Below are 21,693 nucleotides of genomic sequence, written 5' to 3' on the forward strand. Positions count from 1 at the left end.
ATATTATGCTAAGTGAAAGAAGCCAGACACAAAAGGCCACATATTACATGATTCCACTTCAAATGTCCAGAATAGGCACGCCCATGGAGACACAAAGTAGATTAGTGGTGGCCAGGGGCTGGGAGAGCCAGGAGCGACGACTAATGGGTACTGGATCTCTTCTTGTGGGATGGAAATGTTCTGAAATAAGACTCTGGTGATGGTTGTCCAACCTTGGAAATATACCAAAAAGCCCTGAATCGTACACCTTTAAGTGGGTAAATTTTATGGTATGTGAATTATGTTTTAATAAAGCTGCTATTAAAAAACATAAACGCGGTGCCTGGGTGTCTGGGTCGGTTAAGCATCTACCTTCAGCTCAGGTCATGATCTCAAGGTCCTGGGATTGAGCCCCTCACTGGGCTCCCTGCTCAGCAGGGAGTCTGCTTCTCCCTCTCCCTCTGTGCACTCACTCTCTCTGTCTCTCTCTCATCTCTGCCTCTCTCTCTCTCTGTCCCTCTGTGCACTCACTCTCTCTCTCAAGTAAATAAATAAATCTTTAAAAAATAAAAATAGACCAAAAAATATACAAAGAAAAACTGTAGAAAATGCATGGAAAAATTGACAAATGGAAACACCTCTTAGTCCTTAACAGATCAGATATTTAAGAAACAATGAAAAGAATCATGTTTCTCAGAAGTTACAAGGGCTGCCCATCCACTCCTTATTTATTTATTTATTTATTTATTTATTTATTTATAATCTCTACACCCAATGTGGGGCTCAAACTCCTGACCCTGAGATCAAGAGTCACCCACTCTTCCGACTGACCCAGCCAGGTGCCCCTCATCCACTCCTTTACTCAACAAATTTATATTGAGCACCAATCATGTGCCAGGTATCATTCAAAGCCCTGGAGATACAGCTGTGGGGAGCAGTGCAGGGGGATCACTTATGTTCTAGAGGTAACATAGTATTTATAAACATTTACAAAAATTGACTTAGGCTGTGAAGGAAATCTCCATCAATTCCAAAAGAAATAGTACAGGCTGGTGATTTTTTAGCACCACAATTGAGCACATAAGAAATAAAGTAAAATAAAATCCTCCAACTGCTTAGAAACATTAATGCTCTCTCATAAACAACCTTATGTTCAAAGAGAACATGAAGACCCCATTGCAGAGCACTTGAAAAAATGAGTTTATGCATAAAACAGACACATGCATATCTACAGGATAACAGTTTTTCCAAGTACACTGTGAAAGTCCGAGCCAAAGGGGGGCTCCTCGTGATCACTGCTGTTATTTAACATTTTCCTGGAAGGAATGATCAATACTATTCTACAAGAGAACAAAATAAGAAGGGCCGTTGCTCACAAACAGCATCAGACTGGCAAAGATTGGAAAGATGAATTCCCATTGCTGCCAAGCACGGAGTGAAGCGAGCTCCAGCTGTCATGTAAAAGGCATGGATTGGTAAAGTGTGCCCTGGCTTCAGTTCAGCAATCCTACTTCTGGAAAGTTTCCTGTAGGAAACATGAGTGTTCAGGTGGACCTCTTGCAAGGTCAGCATTGTGGACAAATCAGCGAAAACATTCCACAGCCACATTCTGGAATACTCTGAGACAGCCAGGAAAAGAAGGAGGTCTATAAATCTGTTGTTCTCTGGCAGGGGGCAATTTTGCCCCCAAGGGGACATTGGTAACACTTGGAAACCTTTATTATTATCATCATATGGTGGAGGATGGGCAGAGGCCAGGGTAGGCATCTGGTGGGCAGAGGCCAGGGATGCTGCTCATCCTACAGAGCACAGCACTGCTCCCAAGGACTGATCTGACCCTCCATATCCATGGTGCCAAAGTTGAGAAACCCTGGTATAAAGTAACAGGGAGAAATACCAACAAGGAATTGTGTATTTTTTTTAAAGTTCAGAACCACATTTACATCATGATCCCATTTTTTTTTTAAATTTTATTTATTTATGATAGGCACACAGTGAGAGAGAGAGAGAGGCAGAGACATAGGCAGAGGGAGAAGCAGGCTCCATGCACCGGGAGCCCGACGTGGGATTCGATCCCGGGTCTCCAGGATCGCGCCCTGGGCCAAAGGCAGGCGCCAAACCGCTGCGCCACCCAGGGATCCCCCCATATTTTTTCTAAATATATTTATGCAGGTATGCACATAGAAAAAATACTGGAAAATTCATCCCAAACTGCACATTCATTCACAATTCTTTCATTCATTCAACCAACACTGGGGACCAGGAATGGGGGGGGGGCGGTTCTAGGCACCAGTCTGTTGCATGACCTGGGTACACATCAGGGAATAAAGCAGGGAAAATGTCTTCATGGGAACCCCGGGGTTCCTGGGAGTTGCCTGGGAGAACTGAATTTTCCTCTTTCCAGACTTTTGAGGTCTTGACCTTTTTTTTTTTTTAAACCAGGAGCATTATATTATCTTGTAAACAAAAAACAACAAATACTATATCAAACAACACACACACACAGATGCTGAGGGGAGGACATGAATGGGGCAGGGGGCTGGGTAGGTGCAGGAACACAAGTCAAAGCAGCAGGTGGACCGGGCAGGTGTTGGGACTCTCACCCCCAGCTTTTCCTGCTGCCTCTCCAAACCTCCTGGGGTGAAGGAGACCCCCACAACCCAAGAGAAATGCAGCAGGGGCAGCAGCTTGGGGAGTAGCCTGCAGAGGGCCCGGGCTACTCTTACCCGCTTAAACACTGTCCTGTGGTGGCATCTGATAGATAGTCCCGCCACCCCAACAAGTTAAGCTCTTGGACTGGCTCTTGTTCCCTTCATCCTAAATTCAAATCCTCATATCCTGCAACCACCCTGGGGACTCCGCTCTTTCACCCACCCTGGTGGTCCAAGCACTACTCAGTGGTTAAATAACCCACATGTCTGTCCAATGGAAAGCCAGCATCTTTCTCCAGGGAGCCATCTTGTTGATTCCAAGACCAAAGGAAAAGCATATATGGCCAAAGTAGTGCCCCTTCTCCCCAAGAGGAAGACAAAACCAAACAGCTGATGGAAGGTGGGGCTTCCCTCACCTCAGTTAAAGGGTCTTTGGAAACAAACCCATCCTTGGACAACAAAGGCCTCTGTGCATTCCTGCACCCTAGTGGGTATTCAAGGGCTTCATCTGAATTGGCTCAGGGCCACCAGAACTCCAGCCAGCAGTGACAATATACAGCAACAGATATGGAAAGTATTTTTGCATATTATATCCTTGAATTGTCCTCATAACTAGAACAGGTGGAATCATTATCAACGCCCATTGTATAGATGAAGAAACTGAGGCTCAAGGAGAAGTTAATCATCTATGGCCCCCCAACTCATAAGTAACAATGACTTCTCTTCCCACCCTCTCCTGGGCCCTCCCTTCCCAGTGCCCACATCCTTTGTACAGAACCAAAATGCCTTTTTAGCTGGATCACCAATCCTAGAAGCTAGCATGGATTTTTCCTCATTGATTTGACAGATACTTAGGAGGGCCTACTAAGGGCCGAGTACTACTTAGTGGGTCCACAGCCTTATCTCCCAGGAGCAGGCATGTCCTGGAGTGAGCAGCCAAGGTCCTCCTGCCTGGGTGCTGGATTGGTAAGCACAGAAGGTGGGCTTGGTTTCAGCCTCCTGCTCCCTTGCAGCCTCAGGTCTATTCAGGTCCAGTGGTGACACAACACCCCCGGGTCTTCTGGGGTTACCAGGAGCTCCCCACTGTCTTCTCCAGTGCACATAGGTGTGTGGGTGGGAGAGGCTCCATGAGCCTCCTTCTGGACCACCTTCCTTGATACCATACATTGAAAAATCTTTCTTCTTTTTTTTCAAAGGAATATACACAAGTAATTAAAATAGTAATAATAAAACAGCTTGCAAAGGAGGATCCCCAGCCTCAGGGAACCAGAATCTTTTACAATGGTCAGTATCCCTGCCTGACCTTTGCCTCTCCCCCCACCCCCAAGGAGTCATTATCTTTATTGTATGGGGAAGTTTAGAAGCCGCCCTTTGCTCTAGAGAGAGACACTGTCTCGAACTTCCAAGATTGTTCACTATACAAATATCCTTGAAAAAGTCCAAAGACAGCCAATGCCTATGCTCTATCTACTCACTGCATGCAAGAGACCTGTGAAGAATCTCCCAGCAATTAGAAAGTCCTACTAAATGATAAAGTCTAAACAATAGAAGAATGCAAAACGTGGCAAGATCTCAAGCTCCCACACTCCAGACCACTCTCCCCCTGCCCTAATCAGTCCAGGGCTGGGTAGCAGACAATTAGGCTGCCCCTACTTGCACCCCAGGGTCCAGTGAAGTGTTCATTTAAACTAACCAGTCCGAGGGACGCCTGGGTGGCTCAGTGGTTGAGCGTCTGCCTTTGGCTCAGGTCATGATCCCAGGGTCCTGGGATCGAGTTCCGCATCAGATTCTCTACAGGGAGCCTGCTTCTCCCTCTGCCTGTGTCTCTGCCTCTCTCTCTGTGTCTCTCATGAATAGATAAATAAAATCTTAAAAAGAACACAAACAACTAGCCAGTCCTAAATCTGCTTGGCCATTCTTCCCATGTAATAAAGTCTCTTGCCGACATTTCTCCCTTACTACCTCTGTCCCCCTGAGCCTGGTGCTTCTCTGTGTGCCACACCACGGCCCCTTCTTCTTGGGAACACTAACACTTGTTTCAGTGTTAGTGGTCCCCTAATCTCTTGGCCTCACCTCAATAATCATAAAACCCACATTCTAACACTCCATCTCTTACTCTCTGATTGGCAAAAATAACAAAGCTCGACAGCACCCTGAGACCATGGGGAAGCAAGCGCTCTTACATGTGGCTGGTGGGAATGAGAAAGGGTCAGTATTAATGGAGGACAATGTGGTCATATCTAACAAAACTACATAGGCATTTACTCTTTGACCTTCCAATCCTGCTTCTAGGAATCTACCCAGACAATATGCCTTCAACAGTAAAAAATACATAGGCAGATTACTAATTAAGGCATTGTCAGTAATTACAAAATATTGGAAATACGCTCAACACCTGTATGTAGGCAATTCATTGAATAGACTACAAAATACCCACACAGGGAAAGGAGATCTTTATGAACTGATATAAAATGATTTCCAGGGGCATCCGGCCAGCTCAGTCAAAAGAGCACACAACTCTTGATCTCGGGGTTGTGAATCCAAGCCCCATGTTGGGTGTAGAGATTACTTAAGAATAAAATCTTTAAAAATAAGGGTGTGTGAGTGGCTCAGTGGTGAGCATCTGTCTTTGGTTCGGGGTGTAATCTAGGGTCCTGGGATCGAGTCCTGCAACAGGTTCCCTGCAGGGAGCCTGCTTCTCCCTCTGCCTATGTCTCTGATGCTGTGTGTCTCATGAATAAATAAATAAAAATGTTTTAATCTTTAAAAATAAATAATTTCCAGATGGATTGTGAACAAGAAGCAAGGTAGAAAGCATATATGTACTACCTTTTCTGTAAGAAAAAGAAATAGTAAGAAAATAGACATTCCTCTGGTTAATTCTGCCAAAAGAAACCTAGAAAAGATAGCTCAGAAACTAAGGAGATTAGTTTCCTACAGGAAATAGATGAGAGCAAAATGGAAGGGTTGGAAATGTTGGATGTCACTTCTATGAATATAAATTTCTGAATAGTTTTAACTTTTTTTTTAAGATATGGGGTTGATCTCACGACACTGAGAGTCGTGAGATCAACCACGAATCAGTTGTTTAACTGACTGCACATCCTAGGTGCCCCGAACCATATTCATATTTTACATACTCAAAAAGCATCAACGGGGATTGGGATGAACTCTAAAACACACACACAATGAACCTAATTTCAAATGAGTGGCACTGGGACTATTTCCCGTGTACTGTAGGATTAGCAGAGGAGTAAATATATTTAAGGGGGCCAGGAGCCAGATTTCCCACTGTTGGGAAAAAGAGCTGTAATATGGAACTGAAGAAAGTGGGGGGAGAGAGCCCTGTGGGTGGGATGGAGCTGGAAATATCAGTCCTAAAACTTGTATCTTCGATTTATAAACACAGAAATGGATACAGATGTCTGTATATATGTGTGCATGAGTGGTTCCTGTTCTGTGCGCTCAAAGGCCCCCAAAGTATTCTTCTTGGCCTCCCTGCAGGAATGAGCATGTCTCTTCCTCCAACTAGAAGGAAACTGGCTCCTCGGAGAAGTGGTAGGTTCCAGGCCTGGGGTGGGAACAGTACAAGTTGAACCCAGAATATCTTGGTGTGCCAGAAACAAAATAATGGAGATATGTCACGGGATGTGGGAAACAGCTGGAGGCACATACTGTATAAAGGTGGGATCATTTAAATATCAAAATAAATAACGAGAGGGACACCTGACTGGCTCAGTCAGCGGAGTGTGCAACTCTTGATCTCGGGGTTGTGAGTTCAAGCCCCATGTTCAGTCTAGAGATAACTTTAAAAAATAAAATCTTTTGGGGCACCTGGGTGGCTCAGTCAGTTAAGTGCCTGACTCTAGGTTTCAGCTCAGGTCATGATCTCAGGGTCGTGATATCAGCCCCGACCAGGCTCCACACCCGGCACTTAAGATTCTCTCTCTCTCCCTCTGTCCATCCTCCCTAAAAACAAACAAACAAACAAATAAAATCCTTTAAAACAAAAGCCATTAAAAAAATCACAGAAAAATTAAAAAATGATAATAATGGATCATAACCCAATGAATAAAATAAGAATCCATGAGTCCATGCTGATGATGGGTGAATGAATGAATGAGAAGGAAAGCCCTTCCTTACAGTAAGAATACCAAATATATATGTAGAAAGAATAATGATATTAGGGGCATCTGGGTAGCTCAGTTGGTTAAGTGTCTGACTCTTGATATCAGCTGGGGTTGTGACCTCAGGGTCCTGAGAAGGCTCCACATTCAGTGGGGAGTCTGCCTGAGATTCTCTCTCCCTGTCCATCTGTACCTCCTCCCGCTCACATGCACACATGCTCATTCTCTCTCTCTCTCTCAAGATATATGAGTAAAATTTAAAAAAAGAATAATGGAATTAGAGAATCACCATTGTGCAATCATTACAAGTCACTACTGATTCAAGCTAAAATCTTCAATGAATTTTAAATACTAAGGGGTGGAGATTTGAAAAATTTGGTTTCACAATATCTTCCCATAACATACATATGAATTGCAAAGAGAAAAAAACAAACCCTGCAATGGGAAAGCCTGGAAGATATCTCCTCTCAAAAGTAGTTGAAGTCACCATCCCCTCAAATGGGACAAACGAACATGTGCCCCCATGTGATGCACTAAGAAAGACCTGCCGGCGTTTCTACAGTATTCCCACCAAAGGGCTTGATTTGAATCTATCATGAGGAGGCATCAGACAAAACCAGCTGAGGGACAAATGACAAAATTACTGGCTTGGACTCTTCAAAAACAAAAGCTGAAGAACTTTTCTGGATTAAAGAAATGTGTGAGATGTAAATGCAGGGCATGATCCTGAATTGAATCCTGGACCAGGACACACACACAAATGCTAGAAAGGATGTTATGAGTTAATTGATAAAATTTGAGTATGGGCTGCAGTCTAGGTAATGACATTATATCCATGCTAGATTTCCGGATTTTGATCCTTGTATTTTTCTAAAGATTTTATTTATTTATTTGAGAGAGAGAGCTTGAGAGCATGAGCAGGGGGAGGAGCAGAGAGAGAGGGAGAAGCAGACTCCCCACAGGGAGCCTGACTCGGGCTCGAACCCAGGACCCTGAGATCATGACCTAAGCTGAAGGCAGATGCTTAACCAGCTAAGCCACCCAGGCACCCCTCATCCTTGTACCTTGATATGGAAGAGAATATCCTTGATATTAGGAAATATAGCCTCAAGTCTTTAGGGATAAAGGAGCATGATATCTACAACTTACTTTCAAATGATTGAGGGGGGGTAGGTGTGTTTGTGCGTGTGTGTATATTACATATACACATATACATGTATTCACATACTTAGAGAATATTAAAGCAAATGTGGCAAAATGTGAACCATTGATAAAAAGATTCTCGGGATCCCTGGGTGGCGCAGCGGTTTGGCGCCTGCCTTTGGCCCAGGGCGCGATCCTGGAGACTCGGGATCGAATCCCACGTCGGGCTCCCGGTGCATGGAGCCTGCTTCTCCCTCTGCCTGTGTCTCTGCCTCTCTCTCTCTCACTGTGTGCCTATCATAAATTAAAAAAAAAACAAAAAAAAAACAACAAAAAAAAGATTCTCACAACTTTTTTTTTAAGATTTTATTTATTTATTCATGAGAGACACAAAGAGGCAGAGACATAGGCAGAGGGAGAAGCAGGCTCCCCATGGGGAACTCAGTGAGGGACTTGACCTCAAGACCTGGGGATCATGACCTGAGCCAAAGGCAGACACTCAACCACTGAGCCACCCAGGTGTCCCAATTCTTGCAATTCTTATGTCAGTTTGAAACTACATAAAAATTACAAGCCACCCTCATACACAAAAAAGCTAATACATAAATAAAAGGGCCACTAAGTGCCTATCATGAGTGCTTTTTCATGAATGAAAAAGATCCACCCCAAGGCCTGTGTGGTTGCCTCCCCATCAAGCAGTTTGTTTTCTTCTTAGCTAACTGACCCTGATGTTGAGTGCCATTAGACTGGATTTTGGTTTTTGGTTTTTTAAATTTAATTTAGGGCAGCCTGGGTGGCTCAGCGGTTTAGTGCTGCCTTCAGCCCAGAGCATGATCCTGAAGACCCCGGATCCTGTGTCGGGTTCCCTGCATGGAGCCTGCTTCTCCCTCTGCCTCTCTCTATCTCTCTCTGTGTGTATTTCATGAATAAATAAATAAAATGTTTTAAAAATAAATAATTTAATTTAATTAATTTATTTGAAAGAGAGAGAGAGTAGGAAAAGGAGCAGAGGAAGAGGGACAAGCAGACTCCCCAATGAGCACGGAGCCCAATGTGGGGCTTGATCCAAGGATCCTGAGATCACAACCTGAGCCAAAACCGAGAGCTGCCCAACTGAATGAGCCACCCAGTTGACCCACCATTAAACTGTTTAAACTAGAGCATGTAATATTTTGCTTGAAAACAGTTTTTAAAAAATTTTTTTTTTATTTTTTAAATTTTTTTTTTAATTTTTATTTATTTATGATAGTCACAGAGAGAGAGAGAGAGGCAGAGACACAGGCAGAGGGAGAAGCAGGCTCCATGCACCGGGAGCCTGACGTGGGATTCGATCCCGGGTCTCCAGGATCGCGCCCTGGGCCAAAGGCAGGCACCAAACCGCTGCGCCACCCAGGGATCCCAGTTTTTTAAAAATTAATTGAAAGGGGAGTGCTTGGTTGCCTCAGAGCATGTAACTCTCAACACTAGGGTTGTGGATTCGAGTCCCATATTGAATGTAGAGATAACTTAAAAAATTAAAATCTTGGGATGCCTGGGTGGCTCAGTGGTTGAGCATCTGCCTTCTGCTCAGGGCGTGATCCTGGAGTCCTGGGATCAAGTCCCGCATCTGGCTCCTTGCATGGAGCCTGCTTCTCCTTCTGCCTGTTGTCTCTGCCTCTCTGTGTGCGTCTCTCATGAATAAATAAATCTTTAAAAAAATTAAAATCTTTAAAAATGAATTAATTAGTTAAAATAAATTAGAAGGGGGGGATCCCTCGGTGGTGCAGTGGTTTGGCGCCTGCCTTTGGCCCAGGGCGCGATCCTGGAGACCCGGGATCAAATCCCACGTCAGGCTCCCGGTGCATGGAGCCTGCTTCTCCCTCTGCCTATGTCTCTGCCTCTCTCTCTCTCTCTCTGTGACTATCATAAATAAATAAAAATTTAAAAAAATTTAAAAAAATTAAGAAATAAAATAAAATAAATTAGAAGGGGGAAAAAAAACCCTCAAATGAGAAGAAAGTATCATTGAGTGATTCCATGAACGAATGAATCCATGAATGGGGAGTGGGTGAACGAGGGCAGAGCAGTAAGTGGGAACGGACGGAGCCTGCTGTCCAAGCCTGTTCATCTCGGCCTCTCTGCCCCTCTAGGCCCTTTTTATGCTGACCACACCCCGGCAGCCAGGCTGGCCAAAGTGCATGTTCCTCCCCTTCTCGGGAGGTGAGGCCGGGCAGATCCCTACGGCTTCCTCCTCTGCCAGAGCCCCACCTCCCTCCATTCCCCACAGGAAGGGCGCACTGGGGAGGCAGTCAGGCTGGTGATCAGGCGGCCCAGAGCCAGCCCCGGGCCTGTGGCTGGGAGCCCGGGTGCCTGTCGGTGAGCATTTCCCTTTCTTATATCTCTGCTCCCCCTCTGTCCCCTTGAGCAGTTGGACCAGATCGGTGGTTCTCGACTTGGGCCACACATTAAAATCAGCTGGGGATCTTTTAAGAATTTCAGAGCCCAGAAGGCTCCCCAGACCCACACTATGTTGGACTCTTCAGAGGGTGGAACCCAGGCCCCCATGGTTTTTAGGGCTTCCCGGGTGACCCCAAGGCTCCTGTCACTGGAGGGTTAAATGAAATGCGAGAGTCATCACCAGACCCATGGGTTCCTCTCCTCAACACCCCCTGGAGGCAGCAGCTCTTTCTCGGACTTTGCCCAGCTCCACACACCCTTCACCAAACCTTCTGCTCTGGCCCCCAGCCTTCTCCACTTTTTTTTTTCTATGATTTTATTTATTTATTCATGAGAGACACACAGAGAGGCAGAGACATAGGCAAAGAGAGAAGCAGACTCACGGGGGGGCGGGGGGGGGCGGGGGGAGATCACACCCTGAGCCAAAGGCAGACGCTGAGCCACCAGGTGCCCCCAAATTCACCATTTTTATGTTTAAAATAAAAGGATCTGGGATCATGGCCAAGGCAGAGTCTCCCAGGTATGGGCTGGGGTCTTCCTGCTTTCTTGTCACTCATAGCTGCTGAGGACGGGGTTGAGAGAAAAGGGAGATAATTGGGGAGGATGGAGAGCCTGTTGGAGCCAAGAACCTAAGCGTTTGGCTTTTCTTCTCCCTGAGGTAGGATCTTGCTAACCTTTTCCAAGGAGGGTGAACCCTGCCCGGGTCTAGCTGGGGGCCAGTGGCTGAGCTTCCTGGGGGGCACGTTCCCTTGGGTGAGCCCTATTAGCCTCCGGTGTCACCGGGTGGACACAGACCAAGGAGGGAGGAGGGAGCCATGAACTTCCCTTGCACCATCCCGTGCCCCTGAGTCTTACTTGGCCCATCTATGAAATAGGCCCCCCCGCCCCATCTCACCAGGCCAGTTACAGACCACATTGTTTCACTGCAGACTGATGCACTGAGTTTCTGAAGGTGCTTCCTATGTGGTTGGGGACTTGTGCATATATGTGAGAGGGGATACTGATCTGAGGGACAACAGAGCTCACCATGGCTGAACCCCAACAGGATGTGAGCGAGAAGCCAGCAGGTGAGTCTGGAAGTCCTGTCTCCCATGTGGTCCTCGAAGATTTGGGAGGGGCCTGAGGGAGGTACAGGAGGGATGCTGCAGCCTGTATGGCCAGTGGCCCTCCCCAGCTCTGCCACCGGTGAAGCCAGGAGCAGAGCAAGTAGACGGAGCATCCTTTAGGGGGAAGCACATATCTGTAGCTGTGATGAAGAGCAGTAGCAGCCAGTGGTTTCTGGCGCTCACTTCTCTGCTTCTTACAACCTCGCAAGGCAGAGGTTTATGAATCCCATTTTCCAGATCAGAGAACTGAAGCTCAGAGGGGTTAAGTAACCTGTCTAACGAGTCACTGCCACTGTGGCAGAGGAAAACTTCAAACCCTGATCCACCTGACTTCAAAGGGGGGGGTGTGCTTTCTGACCTCCACAAGACCCTGGCCACACACAGAGGATCCTAATCTGACAGGTTCATCAGAAAGGAACATGCTTTTACAGCAGGCCAGGCTGGGGGAGGTTCTGGTACTCTGTGTGGGGTGAGTGGTGGAGGGCAGGAAACGCATCATTTCAGATAGGGTACCAGAGGCTCGCTCTTCCTTTCTTTTTTTGTGAGAGACACAGAGAGGCAGAAACACAGGCAGAGGGAGAAGGAGGCTCCTCGAGGGGAGCCCGATGCAGGATTCAAACCCAGGACCCCAGGATCAAGACCTGAACAGAAGGCAGATGGTCAACCACTGAGCCTCTTAGAGCCCTGGGTGCCAGAGGCTCTGAAAGGCTTCCCAGGAGAGGGGCTCACTCCGTGGCCCAAAATGCAGAGCACAGAGGAGACTGCAGATCCTGCTGCCCTGGGAGAGGCTGGGGAGAGACTGGGCAGTGGAGAGAGTACTTTCTGAGCCTGGAGCAAGGCTGGCTTCTTGGGTCTGCAATCACAGCAGCTGTGCAGGGCCCCCCATTTAGAAAAGGTCCCACATTTGGGATTAAAAGCTCTGTGGTCGCTGGCTTGACATTTTATTTATTTAAAAAATATTTTATTTAAATTCAATTTGCCCACATAGAGTGCCCTCAACCCTTCAAGTGCCCTCTGGCTTGACATTTTACATAATTTTATCTTGTCTATTTTGTAAGTGAAGCCAGCCAGGACGATGGAGCATGTGCTGGGGGAGTGGGAGCTGGGAGCCTTGACCCCTGCATGTGCACGCACTCCCACTCCCCATCCCTACCAGAGTCCTCGTTCTGTTGTCCCCTTCAGCCCCTGGCAGGCACTCAAGTAAGGGTCCCAGTTGAGGCTGGAAAGGCAGGGCATGCTCCAAGGGTGACAGGCAGGAACCTCTCCCCAACCCCCAGCCAGATACAGATGGGTGCAGGTGGGGAGGTGGTGATTCCTGGGGGAGTCGCCCATCTGCCATCGGTTAGGGATGTGGCTTGGGGAAGCTGTTTTGCACACCTTCCTTTTGCTCTGGGCCCCACTGGTGTAGCGGGCCTTGGTCACATCCAGGTCCTGCCATCTACTCATGGGATAGGCTCAAGCAAGTTACTTTACCTCCTTTCAGCCTTAATTTTCTTATCTGAAATGGGGATGTCAACACCCCAAAGGATTTTTTTTTTTTGAGGATAGTAAGGTTTCTATTTTTGCTTTTTTCCAAAATGCAAATATGATTATGACAGCCTCGGGCTGAGAACTATCTAAGGCTTGGTTGGTGTTTTAGAATAAAAACGAAAACCTCTCACCTGGTCTAGTACTTTCCAATAACAGTATCACATAAACCACGTAGATATTTAAAAATTTCCTCATGACCACATTTTAAAAAGTCACGACAGGTGAAAATAATTTTAATATAGCTAATCCCTTAATACATCAAAATTATCATTTTCACATACAACCAGTATTAAAAAGTACACATTTCACTTCTTTTCCGGTCTTTAAAATTGTATTTAGGGACACCTGGGTGGCTCAGAGGTTAAGCATCTATCTGCCTTTAGCTCAGGGAGTGATTTGGAGTCCCAGAATGGAGTCCCACGTTGGGCTCCCTGCATGGAGCCTGCCTTCTCCCTCTGCCTGTGTCTCTGCCTCTCTATCTCTCATGAATAAATAAAATCTTTAAAAAATAAAATTGTATTTAAAATTGTATTTTATGTATTTATCTCATTTCTTGTGGCTACTCAGTTGGACGGCCCAGGCCGCCGGGCCACAATCCCATGACCCTGCGGCCGCCTGCCCCACTTCACACCGACCCTCCATGGTCTCTGCCCCGCAGCCTTTCCTTCCTCAAAAGCTCCACTCCACCCACCCACAGGTTCCTGTTGCTGTTTCTAGCCCCAGGAATCTCATCTCTTCTTCTCCCCCTGGATCTAGTGAAGCCCAGCCCTCAGGGTGCTCTTCCTTGACCCCTTTCCATGCCTTCATGCTATATTGTGTCTCTGGCCTCATCGTCCCCCGCAGTTGTAATGTCACGTTTACTTGAGGTCACTTGACCAGAATCTACCTCTCCTCTAGTTTTGCCAACTCTAGGATAGAGACCACTATGGGCTGTTGTAGTGGCAGCTCTAATCCTGTCCCCAACACTTAGCACAGGGCCTGGTGCAGAGAGGGCTCCCTCATAGAGCAGGGCGGGTGCAGTGAGAAGGGGAAAGGCCTGCCCCCCTGGAAAGCACTCTTCCCTTCCCTCTGGCTGAGAAGATGCCTTAGAAAGGGACTGCACCCGCTGGAGAATTGGGGACGCGAGGCACTCAGTGCCCAAAATATTTAAGTAGAAACTTGAGTTAAGCACACAGATTATAAATATTTCTTCCCCAGATTACATACCACTTAAAAATAGCATCTCAGCTCCTTTGCATGATTTGGGCCGTGATGAACGAAAATTACTCTTCAAGTCTTAACATAATTACTGCCCTTTTCGTGACTTGGCTTTTCCCTTGAGGAGGCAGGACAGGGGAGCAGGAAGTGGAGAAGGGGCATCATCCCAGCTTAACTGGCAGAGCTGGAGGAGAGCCAAACGCTGAGGGGCTGTGTTTTCTCAACGCTTTTTTTTAAAGATTTTATTTATTTGAGAAAGCACAAGAGGCAGGAGGGGCAGAGAAAGAAGCAGGCCCCCGCACTAACCAGGGAACCCAGCGAGGAGCTTGATCCCAGGATGAGATCATGATTTGAGCTGAAAGCAGCAGGTGCTTAACCGACTGAACCACACAGGTGCCCCCAATGCTTTCTTTTTCTCTTTCCCAGGTGAATATAAACAAGGTTTGGATCCACAGCTGCCTACCGATCCAGGGGATGGCAGACCTGAGAACACCTGCGTAGGTGAGGACTCAGCCCCAAGACCATGTGGCAAAGCCAAACGCATTCCTTGGGTTCTTCTGCCTTCAAACAATGCTTCTCCTTCTTGGGACAGTGAGTGTGAAGATTCACTCAGCACCACTGTCCCCCTCCCAACAAAAGATGGTGCAATTATCCTGTTTCTCAGGCCCTGTCACCTTGAAGTCCCAGGAATGTGTGTGTGTGGAGGGGTGCAATAGGAATCACACAGAATCATCTGCACCTCAACACAACTGCTTCTCTAGGATAGAGCTCGAGGTTCAACATTTCCTTGAAGCTTTCCAAATAACCGAGTTCAAACACCTACCATGTACATTATTGAATATTTTCAATACTATCCCGCCTTCAAACTGCAAGCTTTTGGTGAGCATAATGGACGTCCACCCCAGAGCTTGCCCAACACCCCAAGAAAAGCCTCAGATAATTTGAAGTTTATATATACCAATCAAAGCTGCAGGTCTACTCATTATTCAGTTTTTGGGATGACCTATGCGGTAAGAATGGATGAGGTCAACTGAAAGGCTTTAAATTGGTATTTTGTTTCTTTTGCAAATGAATTTGCGGGTGATCTAGAGCTGGTGCTGAAAGTCAGAATTCAGAGTCCCAGAGAAAATGACTTCATTGAAGTTGAACTGAACCGAGAAGAGCTGAGTTACCAGAATCTACTAAAAGTCAGTTGCTGTGAACTGGGGATTGAACCAGAGCAAGTGAAGACCATCAGAAAGCTACCAAACACACTGCTCAGGAAGGTAGGGTTTGCAAGTCTCTCAATGCAGACTGGGTTCTAAATGGGCAAAATTAATGTTTTGTGAAGCTAATCATTTAGCCTTTGCATTTCTAATGCAAAAACAAATTCAAGACACTGGGAAACTCTGGCTGCAAGAGAGCCAAACATGGTAGCTAGGAAATTCTCAAACCAGTGCTTTTACCGATTTGCACACCTGAATTATAAGCCCTTTAAAAGGGTCTGAATTATAACCAATGCCCAAATTGAAGACTCAGTTCAATGCATATGACCCCTTCCACCTCTGCAAACCTGGCTGGTTGACAGTAAATGGCATGGTCCCCGGGAAGGAAAAAAGACTAACTTACTACCTTTATTTGCTTACAATAGTTCAGCCTTTGTAATTTCATGAAACAAAATTGTTTTGCATTTTTATCGATATTTCAGATTCAAAATATAGATCTCTATTTTTAATTTCAGAAGGAAAAAAATCTCATTTCTCTGGACACTTTATTTAAAAAGCTTTCAGAATGCTTTTAACAATTCTCATTGATGCCATGGCTAATAGTATATTCATTGTAAAGGAACAGCAGGATGATTGTATTTTCCAGATTTTTTTAAATGCCCTTTTCTTCAGCAGTATCAATCTGCTATATAGTCCCCTTAGAAACCTACAATACAGACCAAAAAAAGAAGAAACAAAAACAAAAACCTCTCAACTGCTACCTCAGTTTACCACAAATAGAGAAACTGATACAGTAATATCCCGAGTTTAGGCAAGAATCCCAAAATGCTGGCCATTATTTTTAACCTTAATAATTTCACATGCTACTTATAAAGCACCATATAATTTCTTTTACATGTTAAGGACAAAGACATTCTAAGACTACGGGACTTTCAGGAAATAGAACTCATTTTAATGAAAAATGGAAGCTCTGAATTAGAAGAATACACACCATCCCTGATAGAGAAGCCCTGCTACAACAGCAATGCTGCAAAACTAACCTATTAAAAAAATTCTGGAAATGAAACACTGGAATCCATGTTTTGTAAATAACCAGGTGGGAATGCATGTACCGGTTTGCTAACTTCATCTGTATACTTTGGAAAACTGTTCCCTTGATTCAGACTTCTCTGGGCAGGGAGAAATTTCAAAGTGCTTTGACAGAGCTTTTTTTTTTTTTTTTTTTAAACTGTATATTATGATACTTATCCCAAGTTTATTTTGTAGAGTTGTACCTCAATCCTGATCAGGCATAGGTATTTACTACTAAGGTTCAGTCAGGATGAATAGCTGAGGTCTGTTCGTGTGAACTGCCCCAGGGCAGGGTAAGCTGATAGAGCTGGGAAAGCCAAGACCCCCTCGTTCAATCGGTGCTCCACTTTAAAAAGATTTTTAGTAATCTCTACACCCAACGTGGGGCTCAAACTCACAACCTTGAGATCGATTCACAGGATCCTCCCACCTTGAGCCAGCCAGGCAACACCCCTCCCAGCCCCCACTGGTGCTCCATTTTTAAAAGCATGTCACACCACCGGGGCACCTGCGTGCTAGTCAGTTAAGTGTCCAACTGTTGGTTTTAGCTGAGGTCAGGTCAGGGTCCTGGGATTGAGCCCCATGTTGGGCTCTAGGCTGTGTGGAGTCTTAAGATTCTCCTCTACGTCTGTCCCTCCCAAGCTCACTCTAAAATAAATATCTTAAGGAAAAATTTAAAAAGCATGTCCCACATATCACATAATTTCCTTACACTTTTAAACTTGCCTATAAAATAGCAGGACTTAATAGGACTTGAGTTACCACTGAGGCCATTTTTAACATACAACTTGTAGAACAGCCAAGATACAGCTCACAGCACTAAACTCTGCTAATCAGATGAAGAAAACAAAGTTGGCACCCTTACCAACAACTAGCTCAAAGCTAGACTCCTCCTACCATAATACCTAGAATCCTTCTGGGTCCACTAGCCCAAACTTCTAGTTAAGAACTGCTGGAATTGGGGCAGCCCAGGTGGCTCAGCGGTTTAGCGCTGCCTTCAGCCCAGGGTGTGATCCTAGAGACCCGGGATCGAGTCCTATGTCGGGCTCCCTGCGTGGAGCTTGCTTCTTCCTCTCTCTCTCTCATGAAAAATAAAAATCTTAAAAAAAACCCTGCTGGAATAGGGGGCACCTGGGTGGCTCAGTTGGTTAAGCACCTGATTTTGGCTCAGGTCATGATCTTGGTGCCCAGCGGTGGGCTCCCTGCTCAGCGGGGGTTCTGCTTGTCCCTCTCCCTGTGCCCCTAGTTGCTCATTCTCTCTCGAATAAACAAAATATTAAAAGAAAAAAACTGCTGGTACTTTGGAGGCACTCAGCTAGATGCTTGACCCCATTTACCCACTTAACACAGACCATACAGTCACTTATCTTCAGTTATTATTCCTGGACTCTTAATTCTCATGGAACTGAGCAGTAAAATACCAGCACCCCTTCTGGGGAAGCAATGTCGTCTCTCTCAGCAAGCACATTAATAGGTCACCATGGCCTCCTCTCCAAATTCTCAATACCTGAGAGCTTTGATGAAGTGTGGGGGACACACCAACACTACACTAACACCCAACTAAGTAAGGCTTTAAAAAGCATGGGTACAGGGACGCTTGGGTGACTCAGCAGTTGAGCATCTGTCTTTGGCCCAGGGCATGATCCTGGAGTTCCAGGATTGAGTCCCACAATGGGCTCCCTACATGGAGCCTGCTTCTCCCTCTGCCTCTCATGAATAAACAAAATCTTATATATATATATATATACACACACACATACACACATACACACACACACACACACACAGAGAGAGAGAGAGAGAGAGAGAAGACCTGAATGTGCAATTTGCTTAATACCTGTGGACCTCTTTGGGTGGGAGCACTTCAGCTTGAAATATAAGCTCATCACCAAAGGCACAGGTTTTCAAAAGACAATATATCCCCTAATGCAAGCCCATTTCACATAAGTGCCTTTCCACTGCCACAGGATGATGGACAGGATCAACCCCCAAGTGCCACTTCCCTAAGGTACCTCAACTTTGAGTAAGGAAAATTTGGGCAGGAGCTCAGGATTGACTGTTAGTGGCCCCAAATCACCTCTGGAAGTGAGATTTTAGGTGGCGTTTTTAGGTGAACACGGTAGAATAAATTTGAAAAAAGTGACGGGAGGAAAGCTTACACTATGTGGATAGCAGAACCTAATGTTGCCTCATGGTTAATTACAGCAATTCAACAGGGGCAGCAATTTATCATCAGGCTGTTGAGCAAATTCAATATCCAAACATAGTTTGCACAACAAAAATTATAAAAACTTATATCCTGTAACAAACATGAATGGTCTTAAGGCTGAAGATTAAAATTTGAGACTTCAAGAGTAACTTTCATTATAATTTATACTTCATGCAGAGATTGTGGAAACTAATTTCTGAAGGTACAATTCCACTGCCTACAATTCCACTGGACTTTCACAACAATGTCATTTTAAGATTTTTAAGTCATTGAAATCAATCAGGTACTATAATGCTTATCCTAAAAGGTTCCAGAACACATGCAGGTTAAAACATGGAATGATCTAGAATTCTTCTGTCATTCACAACCTACGTTCATTTACAATGAGGTGTCTAGTAGTGCCCCCTTCCATCCCTCAGAGCAGAAGTCCATCCTGTACAGCTCATAGGCCTGACAGATGCCACCAGGAGAAGGTGGCAGTGTTCCTCTTTTGCTCACCAATCTACCCAAGGTATCAGAATAGTACCTGGCACATCAGCACTTGGGGATACACAGAATGAACCTAGGGCTAGGCCCTAAACTCCCACCAAGGGATTAAAGGCTGGCTGGGAGGCCACAGTTGGGGGTAAGAGGTCCACTGCTGATGCAGGTGAATTTTATGCACCTGCAGATACATTTCTACTTTCAATGACTTCCCTTTTAAAGTGTGAACATCTAACACTTCACAGTACCCCTCATTAAGAGAACAAAGCCAAAATGGAACTGCCCCTCTGATCTGACAATCTAATTTGAACAGGAGAAGGCTGTGCTGACCATGGGCCAGGCGTACTGTTCTTCTCACTCAGTAGTTCCCTTTCTGGAAGGGCGTGAATTTGCAAGAAACGTACAGCAGAACAAAAGCAGTAGCTCCCCCGCTGACACCCAAATTAAAATTATGTAAAGACAAAAATAACTGATGACAAAGAAAATACACTTAGGTTCAGCTTCTAGCTTTTAAAGAACTACAATTAAGGTCCTAATTCTGGTGCTCAAGAAGCCGAACCTTTTACACACCTGCCAGTCATTAAAAAAGGATAAATTTCATTAAATATGCTTACATATTTTATTAGTCACTACCTACTCCAAGACCTTTTCCCATTTTAATTTAAATTTTATTAAGAAATATCATACATATACAAAAGCACATAAACATACAGTTTAAAAAAGAAACCGCCCACCCAGCTTTAGCAACAAAGCATCATTAGCAGTTCCTCTGAAGGCTGTTGTTCCTTGCTCTCCACGGTCTCCTCTCCCTTCGATAGAACAGGTTAACACTGAATTTCATGTTAATCATTTCCTTGCTTTGCTTTTATTTACCATAGATTTAACTTAACAGCTTGGTGTTGACTTTCTCAGAAACGGAACCATAGTGGATGTACTCTTCTGCACCTTGCTTTCTCGACCACGGAGATTCATCCGTGTTCACACGTGTAGCCATAGCTCAGTTCAACTTCTGTGCAATTCCACTGTAGGAACAAGCCACGGAATCTATCCAGTGGACTGAAGGACAGGTGGGGTCTTCCCAGTTTGTTTTTGTTTTCCTTTTCTTCCTATTACAAACAATGTTGTTATGACATTTTCACATCCATGTCCTGACACATATGTCTCAGAGTTTCTCTAGGGTATATATCTAGGAGTGGAATAGCCACAAGAGAAATTAGGGCATGGCCACTTATGCCAAACTACTTCCCAAAGCTGTTGTTCCTAAACATTCTTAACCTGTTGACAACTGGGCTACTTGGGAGGGCTGAGGGGAAGAAACAGATCAACTATGACTCTCAAACTGCATTTTTAAAGTAGGAAATTTAAAAATCTGATACAACAATGAAAAACATTTATTTCTTTGCTTTGGTTTACTTGAAATGTACTTTAAAAAACTACATGTTAAAACTTAAAAGGGCGGTCTCCTAGATCTCAAATATCTTTAAATATACGGAGTGAAAACAGCAAGATTTAAAACAGAAGGTGTACTTCATATATTAAAAAAAGGTCTATACATATATGCTTACATCCCCCACCACCCACCTCCCTCCAGAAAGAGTAATTGTTAACAGCAGTAGCTCTTGGAGAGGAAGAACAGGGACAAGACGACGGAGAGATCACTTAACACTTCTGTTGTTTTTCTGAACCATGTGCAACCATGTACAAGCATTACAATACAAAATTCTTTAAAAGTAGTCACCTGGGGTTCTTTCATAACAACTAAAAATCAGTCTGAACTCACACTTGAAAACCAGCCCTGAACGAAGTCTCATCCCACAGAAAATATACACAATAAATTCTGAAGTGTTTTCCTTTTGTTTCATGCACTTTAGAATGTTTAAAAATATTCACATAGCCCATCTAAAATGCATTTTTAAAAGCACAGAAAGGATGCAAGTTCAAAACACTCTCACCCTAAATTGTTCCGTTGTAACAGCTCTAAAAACTTTAATCAGAAGGTGCCTAACAACCTGTATGTAGTCAAACAATGTTTTCTCAGACCTCGAAAGTAGGGTGGTTTGTCCTCTGTGACACTAACTATATATTGAAGAAACCAGACAGATTGCCTGCAGGTGTAATGCTATAAGGAGAGGAGATAAATATCTAAGTTGAAACATGACTAGTTTATTCTAATCTCAAGAAGGCAAGAAATGGGTTTTAACCCAGTATGAAAACTACAGCTGACCCTTGAACAACATGATTTTGAACTGCATGGGTCCCCCCCCCCCCAACACACAGCCCAATACTGTAAATGTATTCTCTCTTCCTTATGATTTTCTTAACACTTTTTCTCTAGCTTACTTTACTGTAATCATACAATATGTAAACACCCCTAACCTCCCTGGACACTGTTCCAGGGTCAACTGTAAATATACTGCCATCTGTTTCAAGAAAAAAGGTCTTAACAAAAAGGGAGGTGATGCGTAGAGTCTTTCTATATTGCAGAGGGGAGGATGCCAGAGCAATAGACTCATTAATTGGTCCCCTTGAGATACACAATGGAAAAGAAGTACCAGT

At 44.8% G+C, this 21,693-nt stretch overlaps 1 protein-coding gene across 2 annotated transcripts; it reads left to right on the forward strand.

Moving 5' to 3' along the window:
• Nucleotides 1–10,101: 10,101 nt before the first annotated feature.
• On the forward strand, nt 10,102–16,440 carry ANKRD40CL (ANKRD40 C-terminal like). 2 transcript variants are annotated; one of them, XM_041723909.1, is made up of 6 exons: nt 10,148–10,255; nt 10,896–10,994; nt 11,266–11,403; nt 14,596–14,670; nt 15,259–15,434; nt 16,278–16,440. In XM_041723909.1, the coding sequence occupies exons 3-6, from the start codon at nt 11,364–11,366 to the stop codon at nt 16,419–16,421; spliced, it is 435 nt and encodes a 144-aa protein (XP_041579843.1). In that variant the 5' UTR covers nt 10,148–10,255; nt 10,896–10,994; nt 11,266–11,363; the 3' UTR covers nt 16,422–16,440. The 2 variants fall into 2 exon arrangements, with proteins under 2 accessions (XP_041579842.1, XP_041579843.1); XM_041723908.1 differs by lacking the exon at nt 10,896–10,994 and having other exon boundaries at nt 10,102–10,255.
• The last annotated feature ends 5,253 nt before the right edge of the window (nt 16,441–21,693 follow it).

The sequence above is a fragment of the Vulpes lagopus genome, chromosome 12 (genome assembly GCF_018345385.1).
Source record: "Vulpes lagopus strain Blue_001 chromosome 12, ASM1834538v1, whole genome shotgun sequence".
Taxonomy (NCBI): domain Eukaryota; kingdom Metazoa; phylum Chordata; class Mammalia; order Carnivora; family Canidae; genus Vulpes; species Vulpes lagopus.